The sequence below is a fragment of the Ammodytes marinus genome, assembly GCF_949987685.1.
Source record: "Ammodytes marinus genome assembly, chromosome: 5".
Taxonomy (NCBI): Eukaryota; Metazoa; Chordata; class Actinopteri; order Uranoscopiformes; family Ammodytidae; genus Ammodytes; species Ammodytes marinus.
In genome coordinates, this window is record NC_137234.1 from 8,055,933 (window position 1) to 8,078,513 (window position 22,581).

The 22,581-nt window shown below is 38.8% G+C and overlaps 2 protein-coding genes across 2 annotated transcripts; both read right to left on the reverse strand.

Moving 5' to 3' along the window:
- Window positions 1-261: 261 nt before the first annotated feature.
- LOC307250391 (carboxypeptidase A1-like) lies at window positions 262-9,251 on the reverse strand (the record flags this gene model as incomplete). The annotated part of the gene is made up of 11 exons (XM_080027459.1): window positions 262-569; window positions 1,056-1,140; window positions 1,526-1,725; window positions 4,095-4,185; window positions 6,040-6,150; window positions 6,385-6,486; window positions 6,861-6,962; window positions 7,279-7,383; window positions 7,711-7,845; window positions 8,245-8,326; window positions 9,184-9,251. 11 exons carry the CDS (start codon window positions 9,249-9,251, stop codon window positions 382-384), a joined length of 1,269 nt encoding a protein of 422 aa, XP_079883585.1. The 3' UTR covers window positions 262-381.
- Window positions 9,252-10,782: 1,531 nt separating this feature from the next.
- Window positions 10,783-20,195, reverse strand: LOC307250961 (carboxypeptidase A1-like). Its single transcript, XM_080028242.1, has 12 exons — window positions 20,131-20,195; window positions 18,601-18,808; window positions 16,683-16,764; window positions 16,135-16,269; window positions 15,660-15,764; window positions 15,261-15,362; window positions 14,318-14,419; window positions 14,041-14,151; window positions 13,483-13,573; window positions 12,045-12,244; window positions 11,595-11,679; window positions 10,783-11,111 (listed from the first exon to the last, which is right to left on the reverse strand). Exons 2-12 carry the CDS (start codon window positions 18,666-18,668, stop codon window positions 10,924-10,926), a joined length of 1,269 nt encoding a protein of 422 aa, XP_079884368.1. The 5' UTR covers window positions 18,669-18,808; window positions 20,131-20,195; the 3' UTR covers window positions 10,783-10,923.
- Window positions 20,196-22,581: the final 2,386 nt, after the last annotated feature.

The window sequence follows — 22,581 nt, forward strand, 5'->3', positions numbered from 1 at the left end:
CCCTGGGCCTGGTAGCATGCACAAGCATTGTTTATTAAAACAATTAATTTTTCTAAAAAGGGGGGCCCCCAGAAGGCGGGGCCCATTTCAATTGAAACAGGTGTAGTTGAGGCCGCTACTGAGCGTATGTTTATATAACACAAGCTAAGGTTGGCACAAAAAGTGGCATAAATAAATTGAGATCAAACAACACAGGAATATTTTCAGTGTCCTCATTTATTGGTCTGTTTGTGCTTGTAAGATGTAGGGCAAGGTGTCCTAAGTGTGACGTATGATGGTGATGATAATAGTCTTAAGAAGGCATTTTAGTTGGAACATTTGCCTTTCCACATGACTTCCACACACAAACACAAAAACACAGACACACAGTTTAGTTTGTGTTTAGTAAGGGTTCTTGTAGGTGTGGTCCATGATGGCCATGAGAGCCAGCCATGTCTCCTTGGCTGTGGGGATGATCTGACTGGCTGGCAGGATGAAACCGTAGCGACCGGTGTCCCTAAGCTCAAAACCGTAGGAATACTTGATGCCCTGGTTGTAGGCCCAGTCAATGGAGCCACCGCTAGCTTGGTCTGCAATGAAAACAGGTTTATATGTAGATATTAATATTGTTTATGACACTTTATTATTAATTAATTAATTCACTTGACCTATTAGCCTATTATATATTTTTTTTAAATGTATGCTGTTTCGCACTTGCTTTTTTAAAGGTGTTGCTTAGGGTATTGTCATTTTAAAATTAAGGTGTTCAGGTAGAAGCCATAGTAAATGTTGGCAGTTTTAGGGTAGAATTAGTTGTTGAAATCTGATTTCTGAATGTTAGCTACAACTTGACTGTCTCAATTGTTCTCCAATGGCCATGATTTATTTCACATAGCCCCTTTGTTTACATACCAGTTTACAGAGACTACGATGTGTATTAACACAATTTTTTAAGCACGCACACACACAGTACAGTCAGGTAGGGGATTGTGAGGAGATATTAACTGATTTTGACAACAATCGTTTTCCAGAATTGCTGACTCCACCTTTAAAGTGGTTGAAGTGCTTTGACTTACAGATGGTGTCGATGATGCTTCCGTATCTGTAGCGAGTTCCGTACAGAGAGGCCAGGTCAGTGATGGCCTTCTTAGCCAGGTTGTGCTGAAGGAAGAGATTATACATGTTTACATATAAACTTCTATTCATGTTTTTTATAGCATATTCTAACAAATTTAAAAAATAATAACATTTGTATAATTATCAATATGTAAAAGTATTATTTAAACTTCTTCTTAAATCCACTTCCTGGCTGTTTCAGCATTTTGGGGCATAACAAACAGTTTGACATTACACGCAAATGCTCCTATGGATTGCAATACGGACTATTACATTGAAGAGACCTACAATCAATTTTCCCAAGCTTGATCAAGAAAAAGTATAATTTCAAGGTAGATAGAAATAAAAGTCAGTAAGTGTAATGTGGTAAATAGCACAGACTGTATGTAAAATAGGCATAAAAGTCAGTAGGCCTAAGTATATTTAGTACCAGCTCAGCCTTGTCCTTGCATGGGGTCCTGGTGTATCCGTAGGGGTACAGCAGTAACTGGAAGTAGGCGTGGATGGATATGAAGGCCTTGAAGTTCTTGTGGGACTTCACAAAGTCAACGATGGACTTCACCTCAGACTCAGAGTGAGCGCTGGGTCCACTGTAGGTCTCTGAGCAGGGGCTACCACTGGCATCAGCGCCTAAAGGGGTCAATACAGGGTCAGAGAAACGAATGGATACCACACTCTATCACATATTACCATAGGCAATGCTGTGTAAAATGGACATGGCTACACATTGTGTGTAGTAAATTAATACCAGCTTATTAACATGATGACCACCATCTTCAAAAACAGAACTGATCTATCATGGCAACACTTGCAGGCAGGGTGTGGGAGAGATTAGAATACTGGGCTGTATGGGTGTGCCTTTACTTTCTTAGCCCGCGTCCCAGCACCGCCCAAGTTGACTTTTTGAATTACAGGGAGGAGGCAGGTCAGCCCAAACTAGGGGGACTAGTTACCCTTTAAAGGTCACATATTATGCTAAATGCACTTTTTAAATGTATTCTAACATATCCATGGGTCCACGGTGTGCCTAGAGACTGCCAAAATATTAAAAAAATAACAATCTCTCCTTTTCTCACTCTCCCCCTTTCTGAAACCCCCACCCCTCCCCCCCAATATACTCCAGTCAGAATTCTCGCCGACTATCACGTAATAGTCGGCACAGCCACATCCCCATATTTTCTTTATATGTCCATGCTTCCCCCCCAGAAACGTCCACCGTGCACTAGTCTATGATAACCCCACCCCCCCATTTCTTATTGGTCCACGGCCCCGAGATCCGATGGAAAATTTTCCGAGCGACAGCCATGTTGTTTTCCCCGCTAAGCGACAAGATGCCCTTAGTACAGCCTGAATGTTACATACACCAACACAGAATGCTTTTGCTCATACTCCACTAATTTATCTTAACCACAGCAGTCTATTAATGCCTCGTTTTTAATAACACAACGGATAGGAAGCTACCTGTGCTTTTTTTTAAACGGTGAAACTAAAATAATAGTTTTTATTGGTAGTTTTGCCTGACTGGTGTATAGCTATTAGCTTTGGGACAAGCAACCAGCATTTGCTCATAACACGCTGTTTATATTCCCCACAGCAGTCTGAAAATGACTCATTTTTAACATGACAAAGGATGGGAAGATATTCCTGTAGAAATCACACTTTGAAGCTACTGTTTTCACTGGTTTAAATCATCTCGAGTCTTATTTTTAGCGTTAGCGCCCATGTAGCTTCGGTTGTAGCACCAAGTTTTGCTCCTAATACACTAACTTAGCTTTCCCCTTGCAGTCTAATAATGCCTCGTTTTTAATAACACAACGGATAGGAAGCTACCTGTGCTTTTTTTTAAACGGTGAAACTAAAATAATAGTTTTTATTGGTAGTTTTGCCTGACTGGTGTATAGAATCAAATCAAATCAGTTTTATTTGTATAGCCCAAAATCACAAATACATTTGTCTCAGTGGGCTTTACATTTCATACAATATGATATATGATACAATATGATACAATATGACACCCTGCCCTTACACCCTTAGCTCGGCTGAGAAAAAACTCCCAGTAAAAACCATTTACCAGGAATAATTTTTTTTTTTAGAAATCTCAGGGAGAGTCGACAGAGTAAGGGATCCCTCTCCCAGGACGGACATACAATAGATGTCATAAGTAGAGAAAATCACGAAGGAATTTGATCATTGACCAGGTGATTACATGGTAATACTAAGTAAAGTGCGAATAGTGTGGATGCAGGAAGGCTTCAGATGCTGCCAGAGGATCCACACCGTCTCGTCTCCACCAGGGAAAACTAAGGTTTCCATCGCCGGGATTACATCCCACGTCTCCAGGTGGCGTCCCTAACCACTGCAACATATAGCTATAGCTATTAGCTTTGGGACAAGCAACCAGCTATGGCTTAGCTCCGGGTAAAAACTGTGTTCGCAGTCACGCAGTGTCTCTCTAGTATTGCGAGAGCACGGCAGAGACGGTGGGAGAGCCCCATGGACATATAAAGAAAGCCCGGCAGAGAGGTGGGAGGGGCCAGCCAGATCGCACAAATATAGGTCATCCTGAGACCAAAGGACAATCAGGGTATAGAGGCTTGCTACAATAAATGATCTGAACGGGTTTTTCAGCAAACATCTAAAAAAATAAGTATTAGGGACTACTTAGACCATATAAAATTGACAGCAAAGTGCATAATATGTGAGCTTTAACACCTTCTGAATATGCGATCCTGCCTTGTTGACTGACTACGTGAGCTACTTGTTACCTGAATATCCGCAGGGGTATGAATTGAACTATCTATCTATCTATCTATCTATCTATCTATCTATCTATCTATCTATCTATCTATCTATCTATCTATCTATCTATCTATCTATCATAGAATAGAATATCTTTATTGTCATTGTAACAGGTACAACAAAATTAAGTGCAGTCATTGTTAAAGCTAGGGTGGGTAACTTTTTTTGTTACATTTAAGCTATAAGGGAAAAACGTTTACCTCCAAAGCCAGCGTCCCAGTTCCTGTTGGGGTCGACTCCCACGCAGCTGGAGCCGGGGTTGGGCTTCCTGGTCTTACGCCACATACGGTTCTGGAAACATCACAGTAACTCATCACAATTTGAAAGTTTGTATTTTGGGTTCATGTCTATAACAGCACAATATCTTGTGGTGGAAATAGAGGTTGATGAGCAGACATATTTAAAGGTTGGGGTCACTGGTAAGACACAAAAACACATATAAAAGGACTTGTTGTTGGGACCCGTGATGATGAGACCATCTGCCTATTTTAAGAGTATTAGCATACCAAGGTTCGTGATATAAGCTAGCACAAGCGTGTACTAACAGCTTTGGGGAGAGCCCCTCTTACTCACTGCTGCTCGATGCTACAATACCCACCTCTGTAAATGTCCTGTTGGAATCTCCTGAAATAAACCTGAAACTGATGAAAAGTCCAGTCTACAGCCTTTGTCTTTTGTCAGCCATGGGGAACGATTCGGCACTACAATCTCTTTATGTAAGGGTGTATTCACACATGGAAAGTCCGTTAGTTCACTTGCTTTGGTCCAGACCAAATAGAGTTTAGATTTTTTTTGTTTGGTGCGGTCCACTTTCATATTGCCTCTTTTGCAAGTGAACCAGCATTACGAAGCAAAACCACACGTGATCTGAGGTCATTCATTCATTGGACAGACATTCTGGGGTGGAGAGAAGCAGGAAGAACGAAGTAAAAACTGCGAAATATATCATTGATATAATACGGGGTTAAAAATAATAAAAAGGCCTACATCTAGCCTATAAATAAAGAAGAAGAAAATCTAATTATTGTTGTTTCATATGGTTATAATATGTAGCCCTATGTCAATGCCACGTTATGTGGCTTGTAGCCTACGATGTGAAACATAATGTATAGCCTACTGTATTGTTGCTGTTGGACGCGCGGCTCGAGAGAAGAATAGGCTCAAACTGACACTCAGCTGATTAAGCAGTGTATCAGCTGGGTGTCAGTTCGGCGCAGTTCAGTTCCAAACTGACACAGGGACAGTATTGACGGTCACGTTGGGAAGAAAAATAAAAACACACACTTCATGCAAAGCGCAGGGTGAACCTGTTGGCACTGTGCGGGAGACGCTCACCTCTCCATCTGATCGCTGAACATATAAGCATGTGTACGCGTCATTATCAACTGTAATATTTTCGCTCGGGGCTCCCGGTCAAACCACAACTAATCTTCCTAACAACGGCGACAACAACACTTTCCCATAACGTGAAGCTGATGGCGATTAAAGAAAAAAAAGAAAAGAAAAGAAATCAAAGGCGCAGTGCTTCCTGCAATTGGGTCGGATCGAGTCCGGCCAAATTCACACCACAAACGAACTGCAGCAGAGTTCGTTTTGAAGCGCATCGAGACCACCTCTTCAGCTGGGTCTCAGTCCGCTTGTTTGGTCCGCCCCCGAGTGCGATTGCTGTATTCACACCTGCCTGAAAGATGCGCACCGAAGGCAGAAGTGCACCTGAGTTCGTTTCAACCGAACTAAACACGGCATGTGTGAATACACCCTAACTCTTGATGCAAAATGCATATTTACAATACCATGCCGTGTCTTTACTGAACTGATGTTACATGTCAGAAAGTTTGTAATATAACAACACATTAACTTATCAATGGCATAATAGATACATCACATCACTGCATATGGTAGTTTTATAAATAAGACATTATTTACTAGTAGTCGTAGTTGTATTAAATTATTTTAAAATTGAATGGTAAAGATATGCCATGCTCAAAATCACATGACAATTAGATAACTCTCTTAACAGCCAAAGTCATGGCAAATGGGAAGCTAAAGTTGAAAACAGCATTGAAAAACCCTGATATAAACCTTCAGATACCACCATGCATGAATATTGTCTATCAAGAGGCTGAATGAGGCAGGTAAACTCACAGTGCTGTGGCTGTAGGCGAAGCCATCAGGGTTGGTCACGATCTCCAGGTAGATGTCCATTTTGTTCAGGATGGCAGTGAGAGCGGCGTCACGTCCGTAATCAGTCACAATCTACTCACAGACATGTGAAGAACACAGTTTAGTAAGTACATCAGATTGATGGATGGATGGATGGATGGATGGATGGATGGATGGATGGATGGATGGATGGATGGATGGATGGATGGATGGATGGATAGATAGATAGATAGATAGATAGATAGATAGATAGATAGATAGATAGATAGATAGATAGATAGATAGATAGATAGATAGATAGATAGATAGATAGATAGATTAAAGCACCTTCTTGGCGAACCAGGTTCCACTGGCCTGAGTGACCCACTCCCTGGAATGGATTCCAGTGTCGATCCAGATGGCGGGACGGTTGGTTCCGCCGGTGGAGAACTGAGAAGAAGGAAAAGTATACAAATTTCAACAAATAAATGAGATACGAAATGCATCAAATAATGATTTTCTTAGTTATTTAATTTTATTTAGAGTAGCTATGAGGAACTTTCCATTTGTTGATTCTAGCGCCCCTTTACACGAAAGCGGTAGTGTTTTATGACACCATCGTCTGCTGTCCTAAGATCTTTGCGAGTGAGTTTGTATTTGTAATGTGTTTGTAGTTTTCCCATCACCAACAGGCTGACCAGATTATCCAACATGAAAACATCTCTTAATTTTGTCAGGAAAGTCATTTACTTTGCATTATGAAGAACAATGGTTTTTAGTGTAAACTAAAATCTTAATTTGCTCTTAACTCATGTCCACCTTACCTTGAGCACGTTGATGGGACGGCCCTCGTAGCTCTGACCGATCACGATCTTGGAGACCATTTTGGGATTCTCAGCCACCAGCATGTCCTGGAACTGGTAGATCTAAAAGGACAAATTCATTGGTCTTTATTCATGAGCGCCTTTGGAGTTTGACATTATTCTGTATAGCACTGTCTGGTCTTGAGTGAGTTTTAATCCTCAATTCAAAGTTCTATCATTTTGGGTTGCAACATAATAGCCTAGTTGGAAACCTTTCTGTTTTTTTCCATACATGTCCAACTGGTAGATCTAAACCAATTCAAAGACAAAGTCCTTTAGTCTTTCTTCATGAGTGTCCCTTGGCTATTACATACTTCGGTAAAGAACTGTCAGCTCTTATCAGCGCCCAGGGTGTGTGTGTGTGTGTGTGTGTACTAACCTCGCTGATGGTGTGGTATCTGGAGTAGTCGAAGCTGTCGGTTTTTCTGGGCACAGCGGCGCGGGTAACAGAGTTCATCTCCTGCTGCTCCTCATCCAGCATCATCTACAAGAAGAAAATCATCTCAGGTTTTAACGATTTAAAAAAAATCCATTATTTATAACCAATAAAAAAATAAACACGACAACCATATCACACAGTCACATTTCAGTTCAAAATTTGGTCGCATTTTTAACGGTTTTAAAGATTTTTTCTAAGAAAATACATCTACAGGGAAAAAAATCATCTCAGGTTTTAACGATTAAAAGAAATCTGTAGTTTAGAAAGGATGAGCTCAAACTTTTGTAAAACTTCAAACCAATTGTAGTATCAGAAATTAAAAAATAAATGTAGTTCCTAAACAAGCATGCACTTTAGAATCCAGTCCGTTACCTGCAGATCCTCGATCATGGTGGAATACTCAATCTCCTGAGTCTCCAGATAAGCTTTAACGGACTGCAGAGTGTGGACAGGCACTCTGATGTCCACTGGAGTGGCCACATCGGTCACAGCCGTCCAGAAGTCCAACTGATACCAAACACACACACACCATACACATTAATTACATTTTAATATAATTTTACAAGGTGCTTTGAAGTTGTATTTTATAACCTTTTCGTATTTTATTATTATTTAATCTTTACATTTTTTATTTGTATTTAGGTAGTTATTATCGTAGTAAAAACGTTTCTTCCAAGCGGGTATTTCATGAACTGTCTCTGTTATGTATGTATTATGTAATCCATGTAATTTATGTTCTATATGTGAAGGTGCATTATGGCAAGTGTGTTTTTGTGATGCAGTTGCTATACGGGAAACTAAGGTATATCTTATCTTATCAAACAAAATGTAATCTAAAATTATCTAAAAATTAAATGTTTTATTTCAGAATGTATTTTAAATGATTGTTAGTGGGTTGTAACTGACCTCAAACTCGACCATGTCCTCCAGGTCCTTGATAAGAGCCAGTTGGACTTCATCCTTAGCAATGATACGAAGCACCTGATGCCTGAGAACAGAGAAAAACAAGGGTTTACATTTATTTTTTAATTTTTTAATTTTTTAAAGATAATTTTTTGGCATTCTATTAGATAGTACAGAGTTGAAATGGGGAGACAGAGAGAGAGAGAGGTGGGATGACCTGCAGAAAAGGTCCACAGGTCGGATTTGGACCCACGACCACTGCAAAGAAGGCCAATATAGTAGGCACTCTATCCACTACGCCACCGGAGCGCCCAGACCAGGGCTGTACGCTTATTTTTTTAGGTGGTAGCACTGGTGCTAGCAATCAAAAAAAATTCAGTAGCACAAAAATAAATTTGGTAGCACACAAAGTATGATCGAAAACTTGCATAACCTTAACCCTTACATTTCGCTCTAATTACCTTTGAGCCTGTCATCTTGGTATCATTTGAGATTCTCAATTAATATTATATCCTAGTGTGTGCAGTAATAATTATAGAAAAATGAATAGGGGTGCACTGATTGCAATTTAGACAAAAGAGTCTAAATTCTGAATCAGCAATTTTTTGCTGATTCAGAATTTAATTTGCCAGCGCCTAATGGTAGGTCTGGGAATGCCAGGCTACAGGTTTAGGTCATTGAGAAAAGATGTCAACTTGTAATCTGGACTACAATTTAAAAACTTTCATGCATGCAAATGGTTACCTGTGCTGGCCTTGTAAACTACTTCAGAAAAATATATTTGAAATTTAAATAGTAAATTTTTCTTGAGTTGTTATATCAAATTGGCCCTCAAGTGGATGCATTCAGTGCATTCAGTTAAATAGTATAGACTATAGATAACCAGAGAAGCATATTGATTAGTTTTTTATTTCATATTAATGCACACATACACCCACTTACCCCTCAAAAGTCTCCTTGCCGATAACGACCACAAACAGCGCAGTGAGTGCGAGCAGCCCCCTCATCATGACAGCAGTGTGAAGCTGGCGGGGCAGGAACAGGCTTATATGGCTGAGTGTCCCGGGTCTTTTCGCGTTGCACAGCGAGGGCTTGCAGTACGAAAATATACTTCTTCAGGTGAAAACAGTCATTTTAAATCATTTACACAAAGCATCAACCACATGACACAATCTTTGTGATTGGTTTACACTTAAACAATAGGTACAGTCACGCACTATGTAAACAGGTTTAAACACTAAATAACACCGCAGGGTCATAGACGGATTATGAGATAATGGGCCCCTGGCACAAACTCTTAAAGGGCCCACCCACTCCTCCCTATCCAGTCAGGTACACTGACTTTTTCGCACAGATACATGCAATTAATGGCAAAAACATATTAAGGCAGTCAGTGTTTCCCACAGGATTTTGGGATACTGTTGGAGGGACCATGTACCATGTTGGGGGGTCCGGGGGCACGCCCCCCAGAAGTAAAATGCATCAATCTGGTGCACTTTGAGGGGAAAATTTATTGGCTATATCAAATCCTGAGATGCAGAAGGAACATTATTTTTCATATTTTTAACAGATTGTTCTGCAGACCCATGTTCCATGATGGAGGGGCCCATTTCAACAGATAAAGGGTGGATAGCTACTTTTTATGAACAATTTAGAATTCACACATAGAAAGCTTGTTTCTGTGTGTGAGAGGGCCTTAAAGGCCCCACTTGGAAAATTTGCTGTTTGGTGAAGGACTGATCTATTCAATTATCTACAAGACACAAACTGTTACCATCTCCTGCTCTGTGCTGGTCACATCTAGGTAAATACAGCCTACTGCATCAATAGTGAAGGTAAAGTTTTACAATATTCTTGTAATAAGATTACATTGAAACGTTTATATCGATGTCTATATGATTAGGCTTTTAGGCATGTAGCGTATACAGGGGCGGCCTTAATGATCGGAGGGCCCGTTTCAAGACATGCGGCCCCCACTTTTTTTATTTTATTTTTTATAAATAATTCTTGTGCATTGTTCCCACGAAAATAAAAAAGATTGTGGAATCCAGTTTGTTAATAGACGTATTATGAAATAATGGACCCCTGGGCCCAGACTCCTGAAGGCCCCCCCCCAAAAAAAAAACATATTAATGAAGTCAGTGTTTCCCACAGGATTTTGGGATACAGTGGGGCCTTGTTGGGGGGTCCGGGGGCATGCCCCCCTGGAAGAAAATGTGTACCATTTTAAAGTAAAATGCAATCTTTGACAATGTGACATGTAAAGTGACTATCAGTATCTGGCTTATGGCCCCGCTGAACCCCTGGGCCTGGTAGCATGCACAAGCATTGTTTATTAAAACAATTAATTTTTCTAAAAAGGGGGGCCCCCAGAAGGCGGGGCCCATTTCAATTGAAACAGGTGTAGTTGAGGCCGCTACTGAGCGTATGTTTATATAACACAAGCTAAGGTTGGCACAAAAAGTGGCATAAATAAATTGAGATCAAACAACACAGGAATATTTTCAGTGTCCTCATTTATTGGTCTGTTTGTGCTTGTAAGATGTAGGGCAAGGTGTCCTAAGTGTGACGTATGATGGTGATGATAATAGTCTTAAGAAGGCATTTTAGTTGGAACATTTGCCTTTCCACATGACTTCCACACACAAACACAAAAACACAGACACACAGTTTAGTTTGTGTTTAGTAAGGGTTCTTGTAGGTGTGGTCCATGATGGCCATGAGAGCCAGCCATGTCTCCTTGGCTGTGGGGATGATCTGACTGGCTGGCAGGATGAAACCGTAGCGACCGGTGTCCCTCAGCTCGAAAGTGTAGGAATACTTGATGCCCTGGTTGTATGTCCAGTCAATGGTGCCACCGCTAGCTTGGTCTGCAATGAAAACAGGTTTATTTATAGATATTAATATAGTTTATGACACTTTATTATTAATTCATTCATTCACTTGACCTATTAGCCTATTATAATTTTTTTTTAAATGTATGCTGTTTCGCACTTGCTTTTTTAAAGGTGTTGCTTAGGGTATTGTCATTTTAAAATTAAGGTGTTCAGGTAGAAGCCATAGTAAATGTTGTCAGTATTAGGGTAGAATTAGTTGTTGAAATCTGATTTCTGAATGTTAGCTACAACTTGACTGTCTCAATTGTTCTCCAATGGCCATGATTTATTTCACATAGCCCCTTTGTTTACATGCCAGTTTACAGAGACTACGATGTGTATTAACACAATTTTTAAGCACGCACACACAGTACAGTCAGGTAGGGGATTGTGAGGAGATATTAACTGATTTTGACAACAATCATTTTCCAGAATTGCTGACTCCACCTTTAAAGTGGTTAAAGTGCTTTGACTTACAGATGGTGTCGATGATGCTTCCGTATCTGTAGCGAGTTCCGTACAGAGAGGCCAGGTCAGTGATGGCCTTCTTAGCCAGGTTGTGCTGAAGGAAGAGATTATACATGTTTACATATAAACATCTATTCATGTTTTTTTATAGCATATTCTTACAAATTAAAAAAATTATAAAATTAGTATAATTATGTAAAAGTCTTATTTAAACTTCCTCTCAAATCCACTTCCTGGCTGTTTCAGCATTTTGGGACATAATAACGAACATTTTGACATTACACGCAAATGCTCCTATGGATTGCAATACTGACACAATACAATTTTCCCAAGCTTGATCAAGAAAAACTATAATTTCAAGGTAGATAGAAATAAAAGTCAGTAAGTGTAATGTGGTAAATAGCATAGACTGTATATAAAATAGTCATAAAAATCAGTAGGCCTAAGTATATTTAGTACCAGCTCAGCCTTGTCCTTGCATGCGGTCCTGGTGTATCCGTAGGGGTACAGCAGCATCTGGGAGTAGGCGTGGATGGACACGAAGGCCTTGAAGTTCTTGTGGGACTTCACAAAGTCAACGATGGACTTAACCTCAGACTCAGAGTGAGCGCTGGGTCCACGGTAGGTCTCTGAGCAGGGGCTACCACTGGCACCAGCGCCTAAAGGGGTCAATGCAGGGTCAGAGAAACTGCATGGAAATGGATACCACACTCTATCACATATTACCATAGGCAATGCTGTGTAAAATGGACATGGCTATACATTGTTTGCAGTAAATTAATACCAGCTTATTAACATGATGACCATCATCTTCAAAAACAGAACTGATCTATCATGGAAACACTAGCAGGCAGGGTGTGGGAGAGATTAGAATACTGGGCTGTATGGGTGTGCCTTTACTGTCTTAGCCCGCTCCCTGTAATTCAAAAAGTCAACTTGGGCGGTGCCCCAAGTTGACTTTTTGAATTACAGGGAGGAGGCAGGTCAGCCCAAACTAGGGGGGTTTAGTTACAATTTAACACGTTCTGAATATGCGATCCTGCCTTGTTGACTGACTACGTGAACTACTTGTTACCTGAATTTCCGCAGGGGTATGAATTGAACTATCTATATATCTATCTATCTATCTATCTATCTATCTATCTATCTATCTATCTATCTATCTATCTATCTATCTATCTATCTATCTATCTATCTATCTATCTATCTATCTATCTATCTATCTTTTCATGTGTTAATACTCATTGTAAGAGTGCCTCCATAAAGTGCACAGGAAGAAAACATGGCTGGTGTGCTTCTTATTTAACGTAAATTGTATTGTGTCGTCTGCATATTGAGCAATTTGTGGAAAGCTATATCTGTGTATTTATGTTGCCATTTGTGCCAAGAATCTCTTAAATAAAACCATCCTGCAGACAATCCGGTTTATAGCCACTGTATGTAGGAATTTAAATAATGGTGAACTTTGGCACAATCTGGTGGTAGTTTCGAGTATAACATTAGCAGAAAGCAAACATTAAACCATCAAAATTCTTCAAAAAGTAATGCAGTTAAACACACTACAATACAACAATTAGTAATGAGCAGTCATCTTTAACATAATATTTTGTAATTAGAATAGAATAAAATAGAATAGAATATCTTTATTGTCATTGTAACAGGTACAACAAAATTAAGTGTAGTTAAAGCTAGGGTGGGTAACTTTTTCACCGTAATATTTGGCAAAAATGTAAAATAAGCCATTCAGCTATATGTAGGTGAAGTGGTCTTAGAATATCTACTCATCACTTTGCTCTCCCCTGCCTCTGTGTGCCGCCTCCAAAAATAAATACATGTAGAGTGTATGTTGGAAAGGTTCTGCTTTGTTGGATTTAAGCTATAAGGGAAAAACGTTTACCTCCAAAGCCAGCGTCCCAGTTCCTGTTGGGGTCGACTCCCACGCAGCTGGAGCCGGGGTTGGGCTTCCTGGTCTTACGCCACATACGGTTCTGGAAACATCACAGTAACTCATCACAATTTGAAAGTTTGTATTTTGGGTTCATGTCTATAACAGCACAATATCTCTTTATGTAACTCTTGATGCAAAATGCATATTTACAATACCATGCCGTGTCTTTACTGAACTGATGTTACATGTCAGAAAGTTTGTAATATAACAACACATTAACTTATCAATGACATAATAGATACATCACATCACTGCATATGGTAGTTTTATAAATAAGACATTATTTACTAGTAGTCGTAGTTGTATTAAATTATTTTAAAATTGAATGGTAAAGATATGCCATGCTCAAAATCACATGACAATTAGATAACTCTCTTAACAGCCAAAGTTATGGCAAATGTGAAGCTAAAGTTGAAAACAGAGTTGAAAAACCCTGATATAAACCTTCAGATACCACCATGCATGAATATTGTCTATCAAGAGGCTGAATGAGGCAGGTAAACTCACAGTGCTGTGGCTGTAGGCGAAGCCATCAGGGTTGGTCACGATCTCCAGGTAGATGTCCATTTTGTTCAGGATGGCAGTGAGAGCGGCGTTACGTCCGTAATCAGTCACAATCTACTCACAGACATGTGAAGAACACAGTTTAGTAAGTACATCAGATTGATGGATGGATGGATGGATGAATGGATAGATAGATAGATAGATAGATAGATAGATAGATAGATAGATAGATAGATAGATAGATAGATAGATAGATAGATATATGAATAGATTAAAGCACCTTCTTGGCGAACCAGGTTCCACTGGCCTGAGTAACCCACTCCCTAGAATGGATTCCAGTGTCGATCCAGATGGCGGGACGGTTGGTTCCGCCGGTGGAGAACTGAGAAGAAGGAAAAGTATACAAATTTCAACAAATAAATGAGATACGAAATGCATCAAATAATGTTTTTTCTTAGTTATTTAATTTTATTTAGAGTGGCTACGAGGAACATTTTTGTTGATTCTAGAGTCCCCTTTGGACAAAAGCGGTAGTGTTTTATGCATGTATAGTAAATAATATGGATGTAGCATCCGGGCTGACCTCAGTTATTCACACGGCATCCAATAATCCTGGTTTGTGCGCGTCGCCATTTTGTGAGGGGGAGGGAGATAGCTGACGTATACCTCCGAGGCAAAGTGAGGGACAACGGGCGAAGAGCTGTCACTCAAGAGATCGCGCCAATACATTTTAACCTCCAAAAGAATAAAAACTAGCGTGGGCCAAAAAAATTCACCCCGATCAGTGTTGTCATGGAGATATGACCTAAACATACAGACTAAAATGGTTTCGTGGCCCAGGCTTTAAATAGGTTTAATAATGCTGTGAAAACGGCATGTTTAACATTGGAGTCAATGCGAGATGGCTGTCTTCTGCTCTCAGCCCCCAGTGGCACTTCCTGGTTACTACAGTTGTGGTCACTTCCTTATTGGATGCTGGTAAAAATCGCTGAGGTTGGGGCTTGGTTTTATGACACCATCGTCTGCTGTCCTAAGATATTTGCGAGTGAGTTTGTATTTGTAATGTGTTTGTATTTTTCCCATTGCCAACAGGCTGACCAGATTATCCATCATGAAAACATCTCTTAATTTTGTCAGGAACGTCATTTACTTTGCATTATGAAGAACAATGGTTTTAGTGTAAACTAAAATCTTAATTTGCTCTTAACTCCTGTCCACCTTACCTTGAGCACGTTGATGGGACGGCCCTCATAGCTCTGACCGATCACGATCTTGGAGACCATTTTGGGATTCTCAGCCACCAGCATGTCCTGGAACTGGTAGATCTAAAAGGACAAATTCATTGTCTTTATTCATGAGCGCCTTTGGAGTTTGATATAATTCTGTTTAGCACTGTCTGGTATTGATTGAGTTTTAATCCTCAGTTCAAAGTTCTATCAACAACATAATAGCCTAGTTGGAAGCCTTTCTGTTTTTTTCCTCCAGACATGTCCAACTGGTAGATCTAAACCAAAGACAAAGTCCTTTTGTCTTTCTTCATGAGCGTCCCTTGGCTATTACATACTTCGGTATTGAACTGTCAGCTCTTACTAGACAACAGTGCCAAGGGTGTGTGTACTAACCTCGCTGATGGTGTGGTATCTGGAGTAGTCGAAGCTGTCTGTGTTTCTGGGCACAGCGGCGCGGGCAGCGGAGTCCATCTCCTGCTGCTCCTCATCCAGCATCATCTACAGGAAGAAAATCATCTCGGGTTTTTTAACGATTTAAAAAAAATACATTATTTAGAAAGGATGAGCTCAAACTTTTGTAAAACTTAAAACTAATTGTTGTATCAAAAGATAAACACGACAACCATATCACACAGTCACATTTCAGTTCAAAATTGGGTCGCATTTTTAACGGTTTTTAAATATTTTTTTTAATACAATACATCTTCAGGGAAAAAATAATTTCAGGTTTCAACGATTAAAAAAAAATCTATATTTTAGAAAGGATGAGCTCAAACTTTTGTAAAACTTAAAACCAATTGTAGTATCAGAAATGTTAAAGTAAATGTAGTTCCTAAGCAAGCATTGACTTCAGAATCCAGGCTGGTACCTGCAGATCCTCGATCATGGTGGAATACTCAATCTCCTGAGCCTCCAGATAAGCTTTGACGGACTGCAGAGTGTGGATAGGCACTCTGATATCCACTGGAGTGGCCACATCGGTCACAGCCGTCCAGAAGTCCAACTGAAACCAAACACACACACACACACCATACAATTAATTACTTTTTAATAGAATTTTACAAAGTGCTTTGAAGTTGTATTTTATAACCTTTTCGTATTTTGTATTTTATTCTTATTTAATTTTTAAATTTTAAATTTGTGTTTAGGTAGTTATTATCGTAGTAAATATGTTTCTTCCAAGCAGGTATTTCGTGAACTGTCACTCAAAATATGAACTTAAGCACTTGTATGCATAAGTGCATATATTAGTGCATATATTATGTAATTTATGTTCTATATGTGAAGGTGCATTATAGCAAGTGTGTTTTTGTGATGCAGTTGCTATATGGGAACATAAGGTATATCTTATCTTATCAAACAAAATGTAATCTAAATTTATCTCAAAATTAAATGTTTTATTTCAGAATTTCAGACCTCAAACTCAACCATGTCCTCCAGGTCCTTAATAAGAGCCAGTTGGACTTCATCCTTAGCGATGATACGAAGCACCTGATGCCTGAGGACAGAGAACAACACTGGTTTACATTTATTTTTTAAATATTATTTTATTAGATAGTACAGAGTTGAAATGGGGAGAGAGAGAGAGAGAGAGAGAGAGAGAGAGAGAGGGGATGACCTGCAGTAAAGGTCCACAGGTCAGATTTGAACCCACGACCACTGCAACAAAGGCCAATATAGTATGCACTCTACAGAGCCGGCCCGAGGCATAAGCGAACTAAGCGGCCGCTTAGGGCCCCCGACTGCCTGGGGGGCCCCCTAAAAAAAAAAAAAAAAAAAAAAAAAAATTTATTTTTTATTTTTTTTTTTTTTTAGTTTGTGTGTTTGATATTAACATCATATTATGCAAATGTGAGTTATCATACAAAAAAAAGGAATAAAATGTTTTGGTCTAGATAATTAATAGCCTAAAAATGTAATCAGTTCATCTGGGAGGAAATCCGAAATTATGTGATTATGTCACGTTCACATCCATGCACAGTGTGTATTGAGTTTATTGAAAAACAATTGGAAATGGGGCTGCCCTCAGTTGCCCATGCACTGTGTATAGTCTATAGCCTATTTCAGCCTTGTCTGTGGAAAAAAAGATACAGTAGCTGGACAACAGAGTTCTTCTGCTTCGTTCCTCACACTGCATTTAAATGCATTCATTATATTACAGAGAAATATGTCCCGTAAAAGAAAAAGAGCTCCAAGCCCAACCCAGAGGACCCTCCATAATATTTTATTTTATATTAATATTTTTATGGAAAATCCATGTGTCCTTCTTCAATAGCTTCTAATTCATCTGACCCAGTGTCTCCAAATTATTTGTTCACACAAAATTTCTCAGATTTAGCCTCTTAATTTTCCTCTCAAAGTGCACCAGATTCATGCATTTCACTTTAAAAAGGTTAAAAAAATCTCACGGGGGGGCATACCCCCGGACCCCCCTAGGAGGGTCTGAATCTCGGCTGTCTAATATTTTCGCACAGCCGCACAGTGGAGGCACTAGCGGAAAACACTGGATGTGTGAATGATATTTAACACAGATCTATAGTTTCAGCAGCGCTAACATTGGAGAGGGGCCCCCTAATCATATTTCGCTTAGGGCCCCCTGAAGGCTTGGGCCGGCTCTGGCACTCTATCCACTACGCCACCGGAGCGCCCAGACAATGTTTTACTGTTGACATCCTTTTACTCAAGATCTCAGAGCATGAGAGAAGTTGGCTAACATGGGGTGAAGAAAGATTTTCAAACGGTTTGATTTTGGTTGTGAAAACAGAGAGATGGGCAAAGAGTTTCAGGTTTGATTCTCAGTTTGGCTTTAACCTACTGTTGTATGTTTATCTTTTAAAGAAGGGATAACTTAAACCTGGAATATCTGAAGGACTTTATAACCCAAAAATAAAGTATACATGCAAAATGATTTAACCTGCATCGAAATAAATTCTGTGTATCATTTATATTTAATTTTATAAATGGAATTTTTTAAAGGGTTTTCTTTGTGGAATTTGTGAGCAACACAAACTCAATTTTAATTAATTTCCCCTCACCATTGTTTATGGCAGGAATATGCAGGTTTAGGTCATTGAGAAAAGATGTCAACTTGTAATTTGGACTACAATTTAAAAACTTTCATGCATGCACATTGTTACCTGTGCCGGCCTTGTAAACTACTTCAGAAAAATATATTTGAAATTTAAATTGTAAAACATTTTTTAGTTGTTATATCAAATGGCCCTCAAGTGGAAGCATTCAGTGCATTCAGTTAAATAGTATAGACTATAGATAACCAGAGAAGCATCTTGATTAGTTTTTTATTTCATATTAATGCACACATACACTCACTTACCCCTCAAAAGTCTCCTTGCCGATAACGGCCACGAACAGCGCAGTGAGTGCGAGCAGCCCCCTCATCATGACAGCAGTGTGAAGCTGGCGGGGCAGGAACAGGCTTATATTGCTGAGTGTCCCAGGTCACGTGATCAAAACCAAGAACCACTATAACCCTGTTACTGTGATAAAGGTGTGTCCGCGGCTGGTGCCTTTCCCACGCCAGCCTGAACAGACCAGACCAAAAGTTACACCATGTTAAACAGTGCAAAGAGCAGATGTTTCAGTAACTTAAGTTTGAAAGAAAAAGTTTGAAGGTTGTTTAAGGTCATCTGGGTTTGGATTTGGTTCTGTTTGTAGGATCCGCTCTGGTTCCTTTTCAGGTTAAATTAAATACACTTGTTTTGCACACAAGATGTTTATTAAAGCACAATAAAAAAAAAAACTTGGTCTGAATTATCTTCCACTTCAGTCTGTAAAATGTCAGAACATTGCGTTTATGTAAAAGGTACTTTTATATTTTTATATTGAAATATCTTCATTCTTGGCTTACATTGTTGTTGTTAAAATTTCAAATTGCATTGTATTTTGTCTGACCTTCACAATATGTCTTTATCTCACATAGTAATAATTTTTCATTGTTGATTTCACCTTTTTCTGTTGTTATTTTTGTACAATAACTACAGTTTCTAGTAAAAATTATAGACAAAACGATACTGATTATATACAACATGATTGTAGTTCATTGGCCATTGTCAGTTTGCCTCTCACTTCTCAACAGGAAGCCGCAGTCGTCTACTGCGTGTTTCAACTTCCTCTTTCTTATTGTTGGGCCAAGACTGCCCTCGATCAGCTGAATTCAATACCAGCTGTTAGAATATACTGTACAGCCCCGGGAAAAATAAGAGACTGCTCCAAATGTTCAGTGTCTCTTCTTTTACTCTTTAGAGGCATATGTTTGAGTAGAATTAACCTTTTTATTTGACAATATAAACTACTGACAACATTTCTACCAAATTAACAATTAAAAATATTGTCATTTAGAGCATTTCCATTAAGTAATGTAGAGATGAAGATTTAAGAAAAATCCAGACTGGTCTCTTAATTTTTTGTATGTACTGCCAACTCTGTATGTTACCAGATAAACACTTTCAGACATGAGATCTTTTTTAGCGTGGTACTCAAATATAATTTTCAGCATATCCTTTGCCCATATGAAACCTACTTATGTCTTAATCGAAAAAGTTAAATTAAGTATATTGTGATAAATTAACTTGAATGTGCAAGAAGAACATTTAAGTTTTTTTTATGTCCTTATCATAAAATATCGACCACAATTAATAGCATAGAATCTTTAAAATCCGTTGGCAAAGTCAATATATCCTTCAAATTACTCATTAATTAGACTTTTCTTCACTCTACACGGCCTGAAACTTGCAAGTTTGTGTTATGCAAGCAAGCTGATAAGGATAGTGTGGAGGAAAAGTACAGAGACAGAGTCTGGTGTGGAAAACAGCTGCTGGAAGGTTTGAGATTCACAGAGACTTACAGTATAGCAGAAAACAGTCACTTGGTCCACATCCATATGCCCTGTTGAAGTATCCTAGAGCAAGGCACAGAGCTCCCACCTGCTCGGTTTAGGCATCACTATAGATTTCATCGACATATGTCTGAAATATGTTAACGTCACAGTGAAACAGCATTTTGAGAAATTATAACTTCCTTATTTTAGCACTTCAAAGGGCTGTTAACAAGAAATGCACAATTGATTTTTTAAAATTTTTTATTCATTTTTGTACAGTATATCTTGTGATCATATTCTGTATATAAAAAGGGCTTGTGATACACTATGACAAAATTAAATTGTTTCTCAGGAAGTTTATATAATATGAAATACAAATACAAGGAAATATAAATTTGATTATGTGTTTCACAGCTAAAAAAATACATGAGGTACAGTATGTTTCTACTTCTCATTGCTTCTGTTTTTTTTGATCATGTTAAAGTAACGTTATTCAGCTGGGTGATTGATATAATCCAGTTGTTTGAAACTAGCCAGCATTATGCTTTAAAGCTGCAAATCCATATATTTTAAAACTGATGGAGTAACTAATTACCTTTGGGATAGTTTTGTCTCTATGCAGTTTAAATGTGTGAATTGTATCATATTTACCAACGTGATGAAGTGTGACAAACACTAGGGGCGCCAGAGTACTGTACAAGGGCCAACTAGTAATAAGATAATAAGAGCACAAACATTCAGCCTTCACTCGGACCTGGCCATAGAGAGGAACTAGTAGTTCAATACTGATAATGTCAGCTTGTCTTTAGTGCTAATACACTAGGCTACTGTTGACTGTGTGAGACTGAGCAAGTTCTCACAACATACCGTATGGCTGTGTTTGAAAAGCCCCACCAACATCCTCCCTCCTACATACTCAACATGTTGATACTACATACTGTATACTTAAAGATCGATTGGGTATGCGAGGTTTACACTGAAGTATAAAGAACCAATAAATAATTTAAAAAAAACCTTCAATGCCGTTTGAAAAGACGCAATGCATTGTGGGGCGGTTGAGTAGGAAAAGTATCGATCCATACACAAAATCTTCCCGGAAGTTAGTACTCATCAGGGCATTTCTCGCCTACACGCAAACTTGCATACAAAAACCGTCACATACTCAAATTGACGTCAAAATGAGTATGAGCTGGATTTGGTATGGTGTGTTCGAACACAGTCTATGACTTTTTTTAAGATATATTTTTTTGTGTTTTTCAACCTTTATTTGATAGTTCAAGATAACGTTATAGAGTGGAAATGGGGAGAGAAGTATGATTTGTATCGGTTTTTTTCAGACATAAGGTTAGGTGATGATGGAAATCCACAGTCACTGGCTCAATTCAGTCAGTACACTCACACTGTTGTAGCCACAGACTCTGGTTCAAACTGATAAGGTGAGTGTATTTTTAGTCCTCATATCATTGTTGTTGATTCTTGAGTGTGTTTTTTCTGTGCTACTGTACAAACATGGCCGCCTCAGTGCCCTACTCCTATGTAGATATAAAAGGCTAAAATTTAAGGTAGAATAATATAAAAAACACATTTTATTTTCAAGCGATTAGACACTTATTAAAAGAAACGTATGAATATTTTTTTCCATTTCTACCAAGTCTGTTCTGAAGAAAGTTATTTCCCTTTACACACTGCGCCTTTAACAGAGGACACCATCAGATGTGTCAGGGCCTGTGTGTGTGTGTGTGTGTGTGACTGTTGTTTCCTGTGAAGAGGCCATCAGTAGTTCACAGGGGAAGCAACATTCTAACCACATCGCTTCCTGTCACCACGGCGACACCGCAGCTGTTAACAGGCGTTTTCACTATGAATTTACCGAGAAGCACAAAACAAACCAGCTGTGGTGTGTGGGTTTGTGTGTGTGTGTGTTTGTGTGTGTGTAGTAGAGTCCTATTCCAATGTGTAGCCTACTGCTGCATTCCCAAAAAAAGTTACTTCAAAATACACACATTCCCTGAACATTCTCTGTATGTAGGCCTACACCTATAAGTGTGGGTCTAAATATGAATGTAGGCTACTGTAGCCTATGTATTTTGGGGAAATGAATAGGCTAGTTGAATGTCCCGTTTCTTCTTTTCTTTGTCGGTATTTTTTTTGTTGTTTGTTTGTTTTACAAGCTGGATTATTATTTATTTTTATAGGCACAATTTAATTTTGAATTCTTCAGTTAGGCTACATTGTAAATAATAGAATAATCTTGGAAAATAGTAGGTATAAAATAATTTAACATATTTTCCTAGTAGGCCTACTTAACATTTTTCCTCTTAATATGCCTAAAAACAACTTTAAAATAAACATGCATCAAGATAACGATGATAGAATTGTATTTCCTTGAAGAAAAGACAGCAAATTTAGAATCAGTAGTCCACTACAGGCAGACTGAACGTGTCAAATTGTCCAAAAATTATCTGATATCCTTTGTTA

Bases quoted from the DNA above. Each gene is read 5' to 3' on its own strand.
- LOC307250961 (XM_080028242.1), bottom strand. From the start codon at position 18,668: ATGATGAGGGGGCTGCTCGCACTCACTGCGCTGTTCGTGGCCGTTATC. The intron at 16,270-16,682 runs GTCTGAAATTCT...GTTTGGTTTCAG, and splicing joins AGGACATGGTTGAGTTTGAG to TTGGACTTCTGGACGGCTGT. The intron at 11,112-11,594 runs GTAAGTCAAAGC...TTTTCATTGCAG, and splicing joins AAGCATCATCGACACCATCT to ACCAAGCTAGCGGTGGCACC.